We start from the raw sequence: 18,737 nt of genomic DNA, 5'->3' as shown, positions 1-18,737 counted from the left end.
ACAAAAAAGGGATTAACTGATCATTATTGAAATTAAGAATTTCTGCCCCACAAAGAACACTCTTGGGAGAATGAAGAAACAAGCCACAGAATGGGAGCAAATACTTACCAATTGACATATTTAATATAGGACTTGTTTTCAGAATATATAAATAACCAAAACTCAATATAAAATAGATAAATGATTCAAAGATTTACGATGGCAACTGAACATATGAAAATATATTTTACATTATTAAACATTAGGGAAATGCAAATTAGAGCTACACTGAGATACCACTACACACCTATTAAGCCAAAATTAAACAGAATGGTCATATCAGGTATTGGCAAACATGTGAAGAAAATGAAATTCTCATACAATGGTAGGGATGTAAAATCATACAACCATCTTTGAAAATAGTTTTTAAAAAAACTTAAACATACACCTACTGTCTGTTCCAGTCATTTCACTTCCAGGTATTAAGAGAAATAGAAGTATATTGCCATAAAAAGACTTCTATATAAATATTCATAATAGCTTTATTTGTAATAGTAAAAAATTGGAACAACTCAAATAGCCATCAATACTGATTCATCAATGAAAAATACTGATATATCTATATATAATGAAATACTTTTCAGCAATAAAAAGAAATGAATTATCTATATACATAACAACATGAATGAATCTTAAAATAATCATCTGAGTAAAGGAAGCCAGTTAGAAAAGAGTAGATACTGTATGATTCCATCCTATCTAATAAAAGAGTAATATGCAAAATGACTGTACCTCTGCTACACCCACAAACCACGCACACCAGCCAGTCAGGAGCAAATATGCAAATAAACTCAACCAAGATAGCTGTGGCCACAGACAGCATGAGGGAGGCTTGGGTTTCCCTGGCAATGGAGGAAACCAAGCTTTCCACCTGCCCTTGCTGGCCTAGGCCTCCATTCCAGGCTACAAAGTTTCAATTATAGAAGATACATAAATCCCAACAGAAATGGTTGCCACCACAGAGCAAGCAGGAGGCTTGGCTCCACTCCATGCTACAAAGTTTCAATTATTTAGAAGATACATAAATCCCAGATACCTGCTTCCAGCCTTTGCTTGGGTCGCCAGGGGGTGTGGCTGGCCTGCAAACCACCACAGGCCCCTCGCCCAAGCCACCCTATGTCCCAAGGAAACCCCCAACTTGATCTGGGACACCCTTCAGGACAAACAAGCTGGCCCCCACCCATGCACCAGGCCTCTATCCTATCTAATAAAAGAGTAATATGCAGATTGACCATCACTCCAACACACAAGATGGCTGCCCCCATGTGGTCAAAGATCCTGCCCCCAGGTGGACACAAGAGGGCCACCACAAGATAGCCAGCAGGGGAGGGCAGTTGGGAGGGACCAGGCCTGCAAAGGAGGGCAGTTGGAGAGGACCCAGGCTTGCAGGGGAGAGCAGTTAGGGGCAAACTGGCTGGCAGGGGAGCAGTTAGGCATCAATCAGGCTGGCAGGGGAGTGGTTAGGGGGTTATCAGACTGGCAGGCAGAAGGGGTTAGGGGTGATCAGGAAGGCAGGCAGGTGAGCAGTTGGGAGCCAGCAGTCCTGGATTGTGAGAGGGATGTCCGACTGCCTGTTCAGGCCCAATCCCGATGGGGATCGGGTCTAAACAGGCAGTCAGACATCCCCCGAGGGGTCCCAGATTGGAGAGAGTGCAGGCTGGGCTGAGGGACACCCCCCTCCATGCACAAATTTCACGCACTGGGCCTCTAGTTTACATAAAATTCTAGAAAATGCAAACTAACCTATAGCAACAGAAAACATATCGACGCTTGCATAGGAATTGGGGATGGCAAGGGGAACGAATGGAAGGAAACTTTAAAAAGAGACATGATGCGAATTTCTGAGGTTATAGACAGTTTGATTTTGGTGATGGTTTTGTGGTGTATGAATATATATTGGTTGAAAGACCTAGTGTAAAACCTAGAACTATAAAATTTCTATAAAAAGACATATGAGTGTATATAAACCAATATATATTTATAAATAGAAATTATCATATGTCAATTATACCTCAAAAAGTTGTTAGAAGTAAATGATGTGGACAACTGGGAAAACTGGAATGTCAACTCTTTATTATGTAATATTATAGTGAAGGAATTTAATTTCTTCAGTGCATTAATAGTATTGTAGTTCTACAGAGCAACAATTTTGAATATCCTAGAGAAAGTCATCTAACTGACAAGGGAAGGATTGACTGTGGCAGATGCTATGGGAGAACTGAGGAAGATGAGGTTAGATAATCACCAACAGATACGACAATGTGCGGATGACAGTCATTTGTAGGCTGGCCTGTCAAAGGCAGTTGGAGCACACTGGTAATAGCAGAGCCCTTTCCTATACTAATTTCATGTAATATCCTCAATTATCCTTAGCATAACAGCAAGTTTCTATTAGCCTGCCATATTGGGAGGGGGAGCACAATTTAAGATGCAATAAGTTCTGTAATAAACTGTCACAATGAGGGTTCGCAGAAATATTTTTTAAAACAAAAAAAAACAAAAAACCCCTGACCCTTACTTTATACCACATATAAAAATTACTCAAAATGGATCATAGACCTAAACATAACTAGACAACATATGGAAGAAAACAGGAGAAAATCTATGTGATTTTGGATTAGACAATGGGTTCTTACACAAGAAATCTTACCTAATAATAGACAAACATGTAAATTGGCTGTACCTCTGCTACACCACCAGCCAATCAGAAGTGATATGCAAATCAACCCAACAAAGATGGCAGTTAATTTGCATACACATGTGCCAAGTGACACAGTGGGACCCTTGCAACGTCGCAATGGCAACAATGCAGGTGTTCTGCCCCACCCCCAGTCTCTCAGGGCCTCTGGGCAGTGTGGGAAGGCGGGCCTGAGTGGAGAGAGGCGGCTCCATGGCCTGAGCAGAAAGGGGCTGGGCCAGAGTGGAAAGGCGGTGCTGGCAGCCAGGGAAAGGAAAGCCCATTCTAGCACGAATCTTCATGCATCGGGCTTCTAGTTCTTAGATAAGAACAGAAAAGTACAAACCAAATTTTAAAAAATGCTGAATTAGAGTTTGATGAATTAGAGTTCATCAAAATTAAAAACTTTTCATCTTCAGAGATACTTTTAAGAGAACAAACACAGTCACAACCTGGGAGAAGATGTTTACTAAACACATATCTTGCAGAAAGGACTTACATTATAAAACTCTTAAAAGTCAATAAGATAAATATCCAATTAAAACGTGGATTTGGCCCTAATAGGTTTGGCTCAGTGGATAGAGCTTCGGCCTGCGGACTCAAGGTTCGATTCCGGTCAAGGGCATGTACCTTGGTTTCGGGCACATACCCAGTAGGGAGTGTGCAGAAGGCAGCTGATTGATGTTTCTCTCTCATTGATGTTTCTAACTCTCTATCCCTCTCTCTTCCTCTCTGTAAAAAATCAATAAAATATATTAAAAAGTATAAAATGAGCATTTTCCATTAAAAAAAATGGATTTGAACAGACACTTCATTGAAAAAGATATTTTCACATAGACATTCCACACCATCAGTTATTAGAGAAATGTAAATTAAAACCACACTGCAATCTAAATACATTCCTACTAGAAAGGCTAATTAAAAAACATACAAATATAAAGGTCAGGTGAAAGTGTGAAGCAATTGCAGCTCTCATCTACTGTTGGTGGGAAGGCAAGATGGTACAACCATTTTAGAACACAGTTTAGCGGTTCTTAACTAATTAAATATGTAGTCAGCATATGATGCAGCAACCCCACCTTAGGTATTTTACCCCAAAGCAATGAAAATGTATTTTCACACCAAGACCTGTATGTGAGTGCTTGTATTTTTATCCTTTAAAAATATATTTTTATTGATTTCAGAGAGGAAGAGGAAGATAGAAACATCAATGATTAGCTAGAACCATTGACCAGCTACCTCCTGCAAGCCCACAGCCCACACATGTGCCCTGACTGGGAATTGAACCATGACCCCCTGATTCATAGGTTGACTCTCAACCGTTGAGTTACTCACGGCTGAGTCATGTGGGTGTTTTTAGCAGCTTTATTCTTAATAACCAAAAATCTAGAATATCCATTCACTGATGACTGCATAAACAAACTGGTATATACACACAATTGGAATACTATGCAGCAATAAAAACTAAAGAACTAATAATAAACGCAGCAACATGTATAAATGTATTTTAAAAAGGGGGTTATGCTACATGAAAGAAGCCAAATACAAAAGGCTACACTCCACATTATTCCATTTATAAGACATCTTGGAAAAGGCAAGGCTATAATGACAAAAATCAGATTGGTGCTCACCAGGGGCTGGTGGTGGGGGAACTGACTGCAAAGAAACATGAGGAGCCTTTATGGGATGACAAAAGTGTTCTGTATCTCTAATGTGATGGTGGTACATTGATCAAAACCACACATTTATCAAAACTCACTAACTGTACACTTTTAAAGTGTTCTTTTGTTTTGTTTTGTTTTTGTTTTTGTTAATCCTCACCTGAGGAAGGGAGGGAAGATGGGGAGAGGGGAGAGGGAGAGAGAGAAACATTGATATGAGAAAAACACATTGATTGGTTGCCTTCTGCAGGCACCCAACCAGGGCCAGGGATCAAACCTGCATCCCAGGTACATGCTCTGGACTGGAAATTAAACCTGAGACCCTTCAGTGTGGGACCAGTGCTCTAACTATTAAGAAACACTGGCCAGGGTTAAAAGAGTGAATTTTATTTGATAAAATTTATACCTCAAAAAACCTGACTTACAAAAATAATAAAGCAAACCTAAAATAATAACTAAGTGAAAATAAATATAAGAAAAACCAACTTACAGTTTTTCTAGTGTAAGGGTCATCTTGAGGATGTTATCAACTGTTGTAAGTGACACGTGGGTTGCTCCCATGTCTCTGAAGGAGAAGGACCAAACATGCATGATATGAACTAAAGACAAAAATTCTATATCTAAAAAGACATTTAACAACATCGGGTTACTTCAATTCTGGCTTCTCTGTCAAGCCAACTCAAGAATTTATTTGCCATAGGTGATATTTTCCGAGAGCTCTTCTTGAAGAAATTTAAATTTATTTGCATCATCAAATCAATTACTTTGGTGAATAGTACAATCTGTGTTTGTGATTTTTACCATTATCCTATTTGTCTTTCTCAATTGCAACCACCACTTGATTATTCTTTTTAATATATGTATATTAAATATATATAATATATTTATATTACAACTTATTCCCTTTTTCCTCCTGAGATCCATGGTACTTCTACATGCATCTACATGTTTCATGTCTGAATGTGTTCTTCAACCCTGCTCCCCTTCCTCCTTTCCTCTCCTGGCTGTTATGCCCTTGTACAGTCTTTCTTAATAATTTTTCTGTGCCAATAGTCACTTTCAATAACCCAGTTAAAATTTAAATTATGACTTTTTAATCAAAATGCAAAATATTTAATCTTTGATGAAAGTAATAAAGAGCAGAAATCATCTCACGAGCCATGAAATTGTTACAATACTTACAGATATTTCAATGCTGGCAAATTAAAAAGATATGGATCTTGAACAGTTGTCAGAGGATTACGATTGAGAATTCTGAAAAATACAGTAGAATTAAAGCTGTCCGCTAGTTATTTTCAATAACTGCCATGAAAGCTTATATTCATTTTGTTGGTACAAAACTTGAAGGTTAAAAAAATAATTTTCTGTCTTTACCTTTGGATCACCCTTAAGAATCCCTAAAGCATTCTTTTTTGGGGAACTACCCAGGTCTCTAAGTGATAAAATGGAGAAGAGCATGTAAATAAAATGGGGGAAAGTGGATAGCAAATAAAAAAGTGTGCCAAAGAACGCTATTAATGCCCGACCCGTGAGACTCTGGTTGAGCGTTGACCTATGAACCATGAGGTAACAGTTCAATTCCCAGGTCAGGGCACAATCCCAGGGTTGTGGGTTTGATTCCCCAGAATGGGGAGTGCAAGAGGCAGCCAATCAATGATTCTCTCTCATCATTAATGTTTCTATCTCTCCCTCTCTCTTCTTCTCTGAAATCAATAAAAATACATTTAAAAAGAGAAAAAAAGAAAACCCTGTTAGTGACTCTGCTGATAGGAAGCTCCTGCTCAACAGGAAATACTATTTCTAGTGTCCTCCATAATTCAAGATGCTTTTCTTTCATCTCCAGAAATTTTAAAAAATCCATTTTAAACTACCAGTTAAAGAGAAAAATAGGTCTAACTCCTTGGTTTTGGAGCAAAAAAAAAAAAAAGGATAAATCTATGAGGAACTGATGAAAGCATGCTCCTATCACATACTCCCATGTGTATTTTTGTATCACAGGCTTTGTTACATTGTATGTAGATCACTTGTTTACTTGCCAATTTCTTGGACTGTTACTGCCTGACATTTACTAGGCATTTAATAGATGTTTGTTTAATAAATAAGTAACATTTTGGTTATATATCAACAAAATAAACAAATTTGTTAATTGGCACACATTTTTATTCCCAAAGCTGAAATAAATGTTCTTCTCAATTCTATAAACATACAAGTAAAACAAGACAAACAAAAAACAAGAAGAAAATCTGTCTTTAGGTTAACTACTCAAAAGTCATTAGAATATTTTTGCAGACTATTATAAAGATTGTTATCACAGCTAAGATCTATTAGGCTGTTGAGCAGCTGTTATGAACATTTCATATTTAATCCTCACAATAACTTTATTGATATATATTATTACCCCATTTTACAAATGAGGAAGCTGAGGCACAGAGAGGTTATATAAGTTGTCCTAGATTGTCAAGCTAGTGAAAAGCAGAGCTGGAATTTGTACTCAGTTCTGACCTTAAAACCCATGTTTAAGCTCTATTAAGAAAAGGGATTAAAAATAGCTTGTTACTTTAACCTTAATTCTGAGACCACTAGACATAGAAATACCTTTTCAAATTTCATGTACCCATCTGGGACAGCCTCTATGAGAAGTACATTTTTTCTCTTTATTCCTGTTTGCGAATGATTGCCCATGGTTAAATATTTAACTAGCTTATAGTCATTGAGACTTCAGAAATTCAAAACCATGTTGTAGGCAAATCAGTGAGAATGATGGAGTAAGGACACGTAGAAATTCATTCCTACAAAACAACTGGCAAAAAATGGTCAAATCAACTTTTTCAAACTCTGTAAATTTAACCATCAGGCTTGGAGGAATCCAGGGAACATTTAGTCAAGAGAAATTATTGATTTCTGTAAGAACAGTGATCTGTGTTGCTTTAACTCATCCTAGAGCTTTGTTCTCCACCTTTGGGGTAACTGTGAAAAACAGCCCACAGCCCCAGTACCACCGAAAGCAGAATGTAATGAAATCATATTCCCAAAGATCTGTCGTTTACCTGTCTGGTGGTTCCCTGGAAGACCACACTTTAAAGGCTTGTTTTTGACCCGAGCGCTGCCTAGCCTCTAAAGCCTCTGTCCTCAGAGGGTATTTTGTGAAAACCATTTCATGTGTATGTTTTAACATGGCAGCTGCTGAGACAATGGATAAAAGTTGGTATAAAAAATAGGCTAACAAAAAAAGTTAAAAGGAAAAGCTGAGAAATGAGATGTCCATAGAGACTTTGAAGTACTCCAACATATGCCCGGGAAACTGGAAGACCATGAAACATATTCCCCGGAATCTAAAAATAAAAAAACTATTACCACCAGCCTGGCTGGTGTGGTTCAGTGGTTGAGCATCGACCAATTCCTGGTCAAGGCACATGCCGAGGTTGCAGACTTGATCTCCAGTGTGGGACATGCAGGAGGCAGCAGATCATTAATTCTCTCTCATCACTGATGTTTTTCTCTCTTTCTCCCTCTCCCTTCTTCTCTGAAATCAATAAAAATATATTTTAAGAAAACAAACAGAACTATTACCACTAATACGTTCAGCAAGGTTGAAGGATACAAAACCAATATGAAAAAAATTAGCTGTAATTCTATACACATTGAGCAATGAGTAATCCAAAACTGAAATTAAGAAAATAATCCTATATAATAAAAGCCTAATATGCAAAGTGTCCAGTCAACTGGTTGGCCATTCAACCAATCAAAGCATAATATGCTAATGATATGCTAAGACCACTCAACCATTCACTATGACATGCATTGACCACCAGTGGGCAGATGCTCCGACTGGTAGGTTAGCTTGCTGCTGGGGTCCAGCCGATTGGGACTGAGTGAGATGGGCCTGACATGCCCTGGAGCCCTCCTGTGGTCTCTCTCCAGATGCCAACATCCTGCGTCTCTCCCCATCCCCCATTGTGCACCAGTGGATTCCCTCGGTCTGGCCCGTGCCCTCTTGCAATCTGGGACCCCTCAGGGGGTCAGAGCTGGTTTTGGCCCAATCCAGCAGTCCAGGCCTAGGGACCCCACCAGTGCAAGAATTCGTGTACAGAACGGGCCTCTAGTTCCATCTATAATGCATGAAAAAGAATGAAATACTTAGTAAAAAAATCAACCAAACTTCATGACTCATACTGAAAACTAAAACAGCATTGACTAAAAAAATTAAGATGTAAGTAAATGGAAAGATATGCTGTGTTCATGGATCAGAAGATGATACTGTTAATTAAAATGGCTCTACTCTCCAAATTAATCTATTGTTTCATTGCAACACCTATCAAAATCCAAACTGACTTTTCAAAAATTTACAAGCTAATTCTAAAATCATGTGGCAATTCAAAGGACAGATAAAGCCAAAACAATCTTGATAAAGAACAACATGGGAAGACTCATAGGCCCTGGGTTCAAAACCCAATTCAAAACTACAACAATCAGTGTGGTACTGGCATAAGGCTAGACATATAAATCAATGGACCAAATTGACAGTCCAGAAAGAAACCCTCACATGTATTGTCTATTTATTTTTAACAAGGATGCCAAAACAATTCAATGTGCAAAGAATCATCTTTTCAAATGGGGCTGAGACAACTGTATATCCACATGCAAAATAATGAAGTTGGATTCTGCCTATACTTCACACCATATATAAAAATTAACTCAAAATGAATCAAGTACCTAAATGTAAGAGTTAAAACTATACAACTCTTAGAAGAAAGCAAGGAGTAAATCTCTATGGCTTTTATATTAGCCCAATAGTTTCTTAGATATGATACTAAAAGCACAAACAACTAAAGGAAAAATAGATTATAACTTTATAAAAATGAAAGACTTGTAGGCCTCAAAAGACACTATCAAGAAAATGAGAAGAGAACTCATAGAATGGGAGAAAATATTTTCAATATATATTTGATAAATTCCTACATCCAGAATATATAAAGATCTCTTACAACTCAATAAAAAGTAAATAAGCAAATTTTAAAATGGGCAAAAGATTTAAAGACATTTCTCCAAAAGAAATATAATGGCCCATAAGCACATGGAAAGATGCTCAATGTCTTAAGTCATTAGGGAAGTATAAATCAAAGCCACTATGAGATACTACTTTACATTCACTAAGATGGCTATAACCAAGCAAATAGACAATAATGAATGCTGGCAATAACATGGAGGAATTGGAATCCTTAGACATTGTTGGTGAGAATGCGAAATAGTGAAGCCACTATGGGAAACAGTTGGGCAGTTCCTCACAAAAGCTAAACATAGAGTTGCTATATGAGCCAGGAATTTCACTCCTGTGTATGCACCCAAGAGAATGAAAAACATATATCCAGCCCTTGCTGATTTCTCAGTGGTTGGAGCATCGACCTGAGGACTGAAGGGTTCCAGGTTTGATTCTGATTAAGGGCACATGCCCAGGTTGTGGGCTGGATCCCCAGTTGGGGGCATGCAGGAGGCAGCCAATCAATGATTCTCTCTCATCGGTGATGTTTCTCTCTTTCTCCCTTTCCCTTCCTCTCTGAAATCAATAAAAACCTTCAAACACTTGTATGTGAATTTCCATAGTAGCATTAGTCATAATAACTAAATAAAAAGAATAGAAAATTAGTTGCAAAACTCATAAGTGGTTCTGCCTCTTATTAAGAGTGTGAAACTAGGCAAGTTATTCAACGTCTTTAAGTTTCAATGGGGATGATATCTACATCACAAGAATTGTTGGGAAAACGAGAATGAGATATAGTGTGAGCTAACTTGTAATGAGCATTTACCATGTTCCACGCACTATTCTAAGAGCTTTAGGCACACTATCTTATTTGTATAGTCATTCAAGTACTAAGTATAGTGCCTGAAACATAATAAGCACCTAATAAAGGTAGGTGTCAAAGAAACATTATGGGCAGAGGAAGAATTACTATGCTTTTGAGAGAAAGAAGACACTTTACTATACAAATGGGAAGAATAAGATGCAGTTGGAAGAAGTAAAGTCTCATTGTAGCTGTTGGGTATGACAATCTCAAAACTTTTGAACCATTACAAATAAAACCACCACCCTAAATCATCCCAATGAATAGTAATTTTTATCTTCAGTGCTTATGTCTTCTGGAATCTAAAAAGGAGCTGCCAGGATTTCTGTACCTACCAAAACCTGATGACAATACATGTAGTGTCTTGCATGCTCACAGCTATCTAAAGGAAACGAATCAATGCTAGTTGAACAGGGGAGCATTTGGGTGTCTATGTGACCACAGCTCAATTTGCCTTCATAGTGTGGACTAATATACCTCACTGATATTCTCAACAGTGTGGGAAATATTTGAATAGGTATAAGGCTTGGATTTTACTTTTTCTCTTACTGATTATGTTCGTAGCACAATATTGATGAAACAGAGACACGCATCATGTGAATGTGCTCCATCTTGATAAGCTATAGCCTTTCTACATTGTAGAGTCCTTCGCTTTCTAAAATCATGGAGCTTGTATTTTTAGAATAAATGAAGTGAACTAAAAGAAGTTTTTAAAATAAGCCACCAGTCCTAGCTGGTTTGGCTCAGTGGATAGAGCGTCAGCCTGCGGACTGAAGGGTCCCAGGTTCAATTCCGGTCAAGGGCACATGCCTGGGTTGTGGGCTTGATTCCATTGTGGGGCATGCAGGAGGCAGCCGATCAATGATTCTCTCTCATCATTGATGTTTCTATCTCTCTCTTTCCCTTCCTCTCTGAAATCAATAAAAATGGGTGTGTTTTTAAATAAAATAAGCCATCAATTTGGACCTGTGTAGGTGAATGAAGGAGAAGCACTTTAACGTCAGAAAAAAATAGTACAACATTTAGGATTATCAACCACTGCTGGTTTTCCATAATATATTTCATTCCTGATTTTATCCAAAAGAAATAGCCTTATGACTACCATTCAAAAAGTGTTACTGTATTAATACACTCTTGGCATTTCTCTGAGGTGGATTTCAGATCCAAAATGGATTCTTTACCACACGGTTAACTTGCTCATTCAGTGTTTGTCAATAACATAGACTTCACTCAATAAACTTACTGAATTATAATTACCTGAAACCCAGGGGTGAATCAAGGTTTTGTGGAGCCTGAACCTCATCTGTTTTTGGAAATCCTAATAAAAATATGCAAAATTGTGAATATGGAAATTGCTAAGCCCCTCCCACTTGCTGGACCGTGGAAGGGACTTATGCAGGTGAAGGACCCAGAAGCTTAAGCTTCATTCAATTCATGACAAATCCACCTCACACTTACTACGAACTTATTTAATGCAGCGGAAAATATTGTTCCAACTTATGAAAACACCGGCAATATGTTATATAAGTGATAAAATGACTTGGGAAGAGATGCAATTTAATTTGTATCTCATGATGGCAAATGTTTCCTGAAGCAAGTTAGTTTTGCCCATAAGATTTGGCCCAAAACATAGGAGCCCAGCGCCCAACACTCACTTATGGTTTTCTGACAACCTTTTGAAAGTACTCTGAGTTAGTTTTAGAAATACAGCTCTATTCAAATCACTTGATAGGGATATTAATTTATTTCTAACACCAGCTAGCTCTGATCCTTTCATTAACTTTTCTGTCATTTAAGATGAACCCAGAAACTCAAGATAAACAAATTGGTGCCTACTCTGTTACAAATATTTTGACACATCACCCAGTCCCCATGTTGTCTCCCTCCTATCTTGTTACCTGTTGCAGAGATGCTGGCATGGCTCTCATATGTTTTCCCATCAACATTCACCTTACTTCTTCCATTATAAAGTTTCTTGGGGATAAATCCCTGTCCAGTTCTTCTTGGTAACCCAGCACTTAGTACATGCTGACACTGTTTTTGAATTTTTTTCAACTGTGATTCCACAATTTTTGGTTATTTCCCCCTGTACTACCTTCATAACTATAGTGAAACTCAGATTCTTATAGGAGACTCTCAGTATTACACAATGCTTAGTAAAGATGGTGAGTTTACGACATCATATTGATGCTACCAAAACCTCTTGGTGTAGGTACCTAATGAGCATGCTCTGAAATGCTTTGACCAAAGGAAAACTGGCTGTAAGTGTTCTTTCCCCAAGTGAGGCATCATCAAATTAATGAGGGAAGAGGGGAGGCCATTACAGATGGACATCTGCAGGAACTGTCAATCCAACTCCAGGCACACCCTGAACACCCGCATCTAACCTGAAATGAATTCTGTGAAACTGGACTTCTGTACCACAAGACAGTAAGACAGTCTTTTCCAAAGACAAGATTGGAAGACAATATTCATCTTGAGTCTAAAATCCTTTTCAGGCCACTGAACATACCCACTATGATTTGCTTGTGCCACAGAGAAGAATTTTCTAGCTGAAAGGGAATAAAACCCATACTTCATACTGAGGAGTAGTCAGGAAAGAAATTGGAATGAGGCTACAGCTATGTATTTTCTTGGTTCCAGCATCACTTGGAATACTTTTGCACACCACAACTTAACATAAATAGCATATTTTCCCATACTTCAAAGATTCACTTCAGGGTATATAGATTCTGAAAAATCATGTTCTAATTGGGAAAAGCTTTGCTTTGTGGCATCTTTTTAGGAATTCTTTCTGCTTTACCATTTAAAAGAGACTCATGAGGAAGCATCCACATCTTTCGCTCCCTGGAGAACTGCGAGTGAAACTTAATTCTTTCAGTTCTATGTTGCATACACTTGAGCAGTTAGGAACTTTGCACATGAGCAGGAATCAAAGTCAAATTCAGAAGTGGAATTTCAAGGACCATTCATATATCAGAGCAGAAGCAATACTGGGATTCCCATGACAGTGATACTTCGAATGTTATCTGCTTAGTGCCTTGTATTGCACATGCCAAAGGTTAGTTCTGGAGAAAGCAGAGCATGCCATATATGAGTTGACCTCTTTGTACCTTAGTTTCCTCATTTGAAAGGGAAAAAGAAGGACTCTTAAGCCAAACTTTTCGAAAGAGTTCAAACTGAGCTTATACCCAGCCAACCAATTCGAGTATGATGTTTTTACACATAGCTTTTTACATGAGTTCATCTTCTATTTCACTTACAACTTGTGTAAAAACTGCATTCCATGCGAGGCCTGAAATGTTCCAAAGTTCACTTTTGTGATTGAATTGCAACCAAGATTTCTACAAAAGACAGACACAAGCAAAATAAGAGAGAAAAATGATTTTTTCAGATCATTTATCTTTTAGCAGTGATTCTAATTTATATATGATAAAACCACAATAATACCTCTGTACACTAAATAAATCTCACTGTGAGAGATATTTGCTTATGGTTTATGCTTTCATGTTTATACATGTTGTGTATTAGATACAGAACAGTAAGCGCTCAAAAAATACTTTCATTAATTGATCTTTCTCTGGAATAGGGATACACAACTTCAACACTATTGACATTTTGGGCTCGATGATTTTTTATTATGGGGGGCTGTCCTGTGCCTTGTAGTACGTGAAACAACAACTCTAGCCTCTACCCACTAGATGCCAGGAGCAAATCTACAGTTCTGACAACATAAACTCTCTTTGGATACTGCTAAGTATCACCTGGGGCAAAATCACCCTGGTTGAGAACCAAAGAATGGTTCATTTTGAATGTGAGAGAATTCTCACACTAATCTATGCTAGAGACAAATAGGATTTGCTACATAACTTTAGTAGCTTTCTACTAATAAAATTTTAATCTTATTTCAAAATAAATAACAAAAAGGCTTACAATTGTGTTTTATAAATTTTCTAAACACAATGAAGTTATATTTATAACTTACATGTATTGTAAAAAAGGTAGTGACTCGAAGGCATTCCTTTCAATAAATTCTATTTTATTGCAGGATAAATCTCTACAAAAAGAAAATAATGCCTCAATTAGCTATTAGATATCTAACGAGTAGCAACAAGTGGTAAGAGGTTAGAATAATATTGAATACTCAGTTTTAGCCTAAACTCTAAACCTTAAGAATTGTAATTTGAACCATCTAGAGCCCCTTACGCTACCCTCACCACTCCTTAGACCCTCACCTTCATGATCTTCATAAATACAACATACAACTTTAGATCTTGATAGATTTTGGAGGAAATCTTTCCTGAGATCAGAAGAATTGATTAGAAGACCCTTTGTGGTCTCATCAAATTTAGATTATGAGCTGTAAGTTTATATATCTTCAGGTATATTTATAAATTTCTAACATTAAAAGAAATAGTCTTACACCTTCCTGGATAACTTCTGTTTTTCTAGGCAAATTCAATACCAGAAGAAATGAAAGATGCCTTTTTACATAACTTAAAAGGAAGTGACTGTTCTAAATAATACAGAATTTGAACTAATACAGAACTTTGAGCTAATGATACTATTATACTAATAGAAATTCATTTCTTATTTTACATTGCTTTAATACCCATGATCTAATTGCTTCAGTTGTACAGTGGTGGGACAACTGAAAACAACATGGTGCTAGATTTTTATTTGAAAACACCATCTCTCGTCTATAATTGACTGTCTTATTTCCATTGATTCCACTTGAGTCCCTCACTTTTTTCCTGGATGGGTATACTTGTCTTCTGGCTGGTGTTTCCATCTATAATCTCCCCCTTGCTAAACCATCCTGACACACAGTCACCAATTAACACTTCAGAAGTGGTTCTCAAATACCAGCCAGCATCACTTGGGAACTTAATGAAAATGAAAATTCTCAGTTGACTCTGGATCCATTGAATTAGTAACCGGGGGTGCAGCTTGAGTTTTAACAAACCCTCCAAGTGACTCTGTTGTAGGCTCAAGTTTCTCCTCGAGCACTGCTGTGATAACGTGGTTCTTGGCATTCACAGCATTAGAAGATCTGGCTCTAATCTCCCTAACTCTCCCTACTTGTACTCTACAGCTACTCCAGTTATTTTTCCTGTGTGTTGCATCTCCCCAGGCTCCTTTTGCAAGCTAATTTCATCCAAGACAGCTGTCTGATAATCCCAAAGCACCTTCAAGGTCCTGTTCAAACAGCTTTGCTCTACTAACACTTTGCTGATCCATCTTGAAGTCTCTTTTCCATCTGCTCTGACCAAAACAAATTTAGATGTCTCATTGTCTATATCTATTTCTTCTATTTAATGCACTTATGTTTGTATCCTATTTCCTCTGAGCAAAACTCCTTTAAAGTATGGACTGGGTCTTACTTTGCATTGTCTACTGACATATGAACAGGTATAATTCAAATATTTATAGAATAAACAAATAGCTGGGAAGTAGAGGGAGAAAAATGACTTTTAAAAGAAATGTAGTTTTGGTGCCAGCCAGTTTGGCTCAGTCAATAGAGTGTCAGCTTGAAGACCAAAAGGTCCTAGGTTCAATGCTGGTCAAGGTCATGTACCTTGGTTGCAGGCTCCTCTCTGGCCTGGGCCCTGGTCAGGGCTCATGCAGGAGGCAACCAATTGATGTGTTTCTATTACATTGATGACTCTCTCTGTCTTTCCCTCTCTCTCCCACTCTCCCTAAAAATCAATAGAAAAATATCCTTGGGTGAGGATTACCAAAAACAAAACAAACAAAAATGGAAATGTACTTTTATTATTTCATAGCTCCCACTTGCGTGCCACTGCAGCACATTGCCTTCCACTTAGTACTTGTGCTCTATGGTTTGAGTTTATATGCTTATTTTCCCTATGAGATCATGAATTACCAGAAGGGTAGGAACCCTGACGTACCTATCTTTGTGCCTTAGTTCTAGGTACAGTGCTTGGTATGTTCTTTTTTAGCTTGCTTACTGATTGGCATTTTTTAGTGGATGGGAATACTTATGCTAGCACGAAATAGTTAGCTTACAAAGTATTTCACAGTAGAAGTAATGAATGACCTAACCTATTGAGCAGTTATTTACTTCATTTTATTTCCTCCAAACTGTATGTAAGGTTTCGAAGCAAGATGCAAGACCAATACAAAAGTGGATGTCCCTCTGAAGCTTGAAAGTTTTGATAATACAAACGACTATTTTCAGTGTCATGTGAGGCTCTTTATACCTACTTCACTTAAGTGTTCTACATTTGCGAAAAGAAGCCACTTGCTAAAGAGTATCATTAATTAGCTTAATAAAGATTAATGACATACACAACTCTAGGTGCCATGGACCAAGAATCATAATTGAGTTTTTATAGCAAAGAGCATCTCTCTATTTCTAAGTAAATAGAATTACTAGGCAAACATTTCTTCTTTGACAAGGAGGCTGGAGAGCTTTTTATTTTGAAATTAGTGAAGTTAGGGGCATTTCTGATATGCTTACTTAGTGTGTATTTCTGATATGCTTACTTAGTGTAGTCATTTGTAACAATACCACTTAGCCATCATTTTATATATTTACTTTTAGTATTGGTATAACAATTCCTGCACTGAAATCCTCAACACCAATTTGCTCTCTTGGTAACTTAATATGTTCTTAATAATATTGTTTACATAATTCATCTGCTTAGACATTTAATGTGTAAATGTTAATCACATTTAGATTAAAATTATCTTAAAAATCTGGTTAATGGCATTCAAATTAATGTAAATATTCTATATTTTCATGTCCTACAGGAGACAATTTCAGATTAAACTGAATTCCTCTCATTTTACTAAATCAACATTTTAAAATCTTTTCAGTAAAGTCCAGACAGTAAGGATTTGCAAGCCACGGAGAGTCTATCTTGCATATTCTTTTTTTTTCCTTTCTTTTACAGCCCTTCAAAAGTATAAAAATCATTCTTAACTTATGTCCTCTAAGAAACACACAAACATAGTGCTATGATCCATGTCCCCTAAACTAAATATAAACAGATGGTATATGAACACTTATATAACAAGGTACATATATGTGTGTGCATAATTACTCAGATCTCATTGACACTTTTACTCAATAACTGAAGAGTTTTTCCTATCTATATCTTGTCTATATGATTATAAAATGAAAATACATAAGAAATATTAATGCTAGAAATGGGCTGGAGCCCAACACAGACTTACAGAATTGTAGAATTTTATTGCGGGGAGAAATTGTAGAGATGATCTCATTTGAACCCTTTATTTATTTTTTATATATTATGACTAAAAAACTCATAAATAAATATAATTAACTTACAAATACTGGAGGGAAAACAGGCCTTCAAACGAATCCTTACGTAATTCCCTCAAATTATTTCCACTGAGATTTCTGAAAAATGAAAACATTATTTCTGGATCAAAATGCAAAATAACTACAACTAGGCACTGCACAGAAAAATATATAAGGAAACGTGGGTAATGGTGCCATCGAAATAGCCTAATTTTTATTTAATTGAAGGAAGATAATCTGTTCTTTATTCAAACCTTTTTTCTCACATCTTCTTTGTGTAAACAATAGGCCATTCTAGAATTGATTCACTTTCCTTCCTCAGCTTTCTGTCTGTCCACAGAACTTAACAATACATGAAATTATATCTATGTATTTGTTATATGTATATATATATTTTCATATTATACATTTGTAAACCCCTTGAGAACTGGCATAATTTGTCTATTTTGTTCTTGGGCCTGTAATCCTGGCACATAGCAGATGTTCCATAAAACTTTTGCCATGATTTCACAAAATGACAGGCATCATTTTCAGTATACTACTTTTATTTAAAGCAAATCATTCATTTACCATTACTCTTGAGGGTAAGGACAGCTTTATAGATAGGAAAAGAAATGTCTTTCTTCTCCCCTACATTTGACTCTTAATCTTTGGAGACAAGAACCCTGTGAGAATTTTATAAAAGCTATGGACCCTTTCCCTAGAAAAGTGCACTTTCTTGAATACATGGAAAAGTGTGCATGTAATTCCCAGTTGTTGATTATCTCTTTAGGGCACAGGTCTGTGAATAGGATTGAATGGATTGAATTATCCTAGGAGGATAATTTTCACAAGCCTCTACCTAAAATTAGCATTGCCTTGCATTGTGAATGTAGGCAACAAATCATAGTAGATTAGCAGTAGAGTAGTTCATTGGGTCTCCAATAAAATCACAGATATTTTCATATAATGTATTTGTTGCACATAACTCAAAATATCATTTATTAATTCTCATCACTACCTTGAAGTTATAACAGTTAATAGACCAACCACTATAGCTTGTTATTTAATATGTTAAGAGAAGGAGATTTTCCCTAGTTGGTTTTGCTCAGTCGTTAGAGCATTGGCCCACAGACCAAAGGGCATGTATCTCAGTTGCAGGTTCAATCCTTGGGCCCAATGTCAGCAGGCGGCAGTTAATCAATGTGTCTCTCTCATGTGGATTTTTTTTTTCTTTCTCGCTCTCTCCC

At 37.0% G+C, this 18,737-nt stretch overlaps 1 protein-coding gene across 7 annotated transcripts in view; it reads right to left on the bottom strand.

Moving 5' to 3' along the window:
* LOC129147399 (leucine-rich repeat-containing protein 37B-like) overlaps positions 1-18,737 on the bottom strand; it is an 83,385-nt gene that overhangs the window by 11,607 nt on the left and 53,041 nt on the right. For 6 of the 7 annotated variants that reach the window (XM_054709365.1, XM_054709368.1, XM_054709367.1 and 3 more), the window contains 5 exons: positions 17,536-17,607; positions 14,203-14,274; positions 13,481-13,561; positions 5,560-5,631; positions 4,868-4,942 (listed from right to left, as the gene is read on the bottom strand). In XM_054709365.1, the coding sequence (XP_054565340.1) occupies positions 4,868-4,942; positions 5,560-5,631; positions 13,481-13,561; positions 14,203-14,274; positions 17,536-17,607 (372 nt within the window). The remainder of the gene's footprint in view (positions 1-4,867; positions 4,943-5,559; positions 5,632-13,480; positions 13,562-14,202; positions 14,275-17,535; positions 17,608-18,737) is intronic. The other variant, XM_054709364.1, reaches the window with a different exon arrangement.

Source organism: Eptesicus fuscus, chromosome 20 (genome assembly GCF_027574615.1).
Source record: "Eptesicus fuscus isolate TK198812 chromosome 20, DD_ASM_mEF_20220401, whole genome shotgun sequence".
NCBI classification, from domain to species: Eukaryota; Metazoa; Chordata; class Mammalia; order Chiroptera; family Vespertilionidae; genus Eptesicus; species Eptesicus fuscus.
Note: the sequence above shows the minus strand (reverse complement) of the source record. Positions and strands in the feature narration are given on the sequence as shown.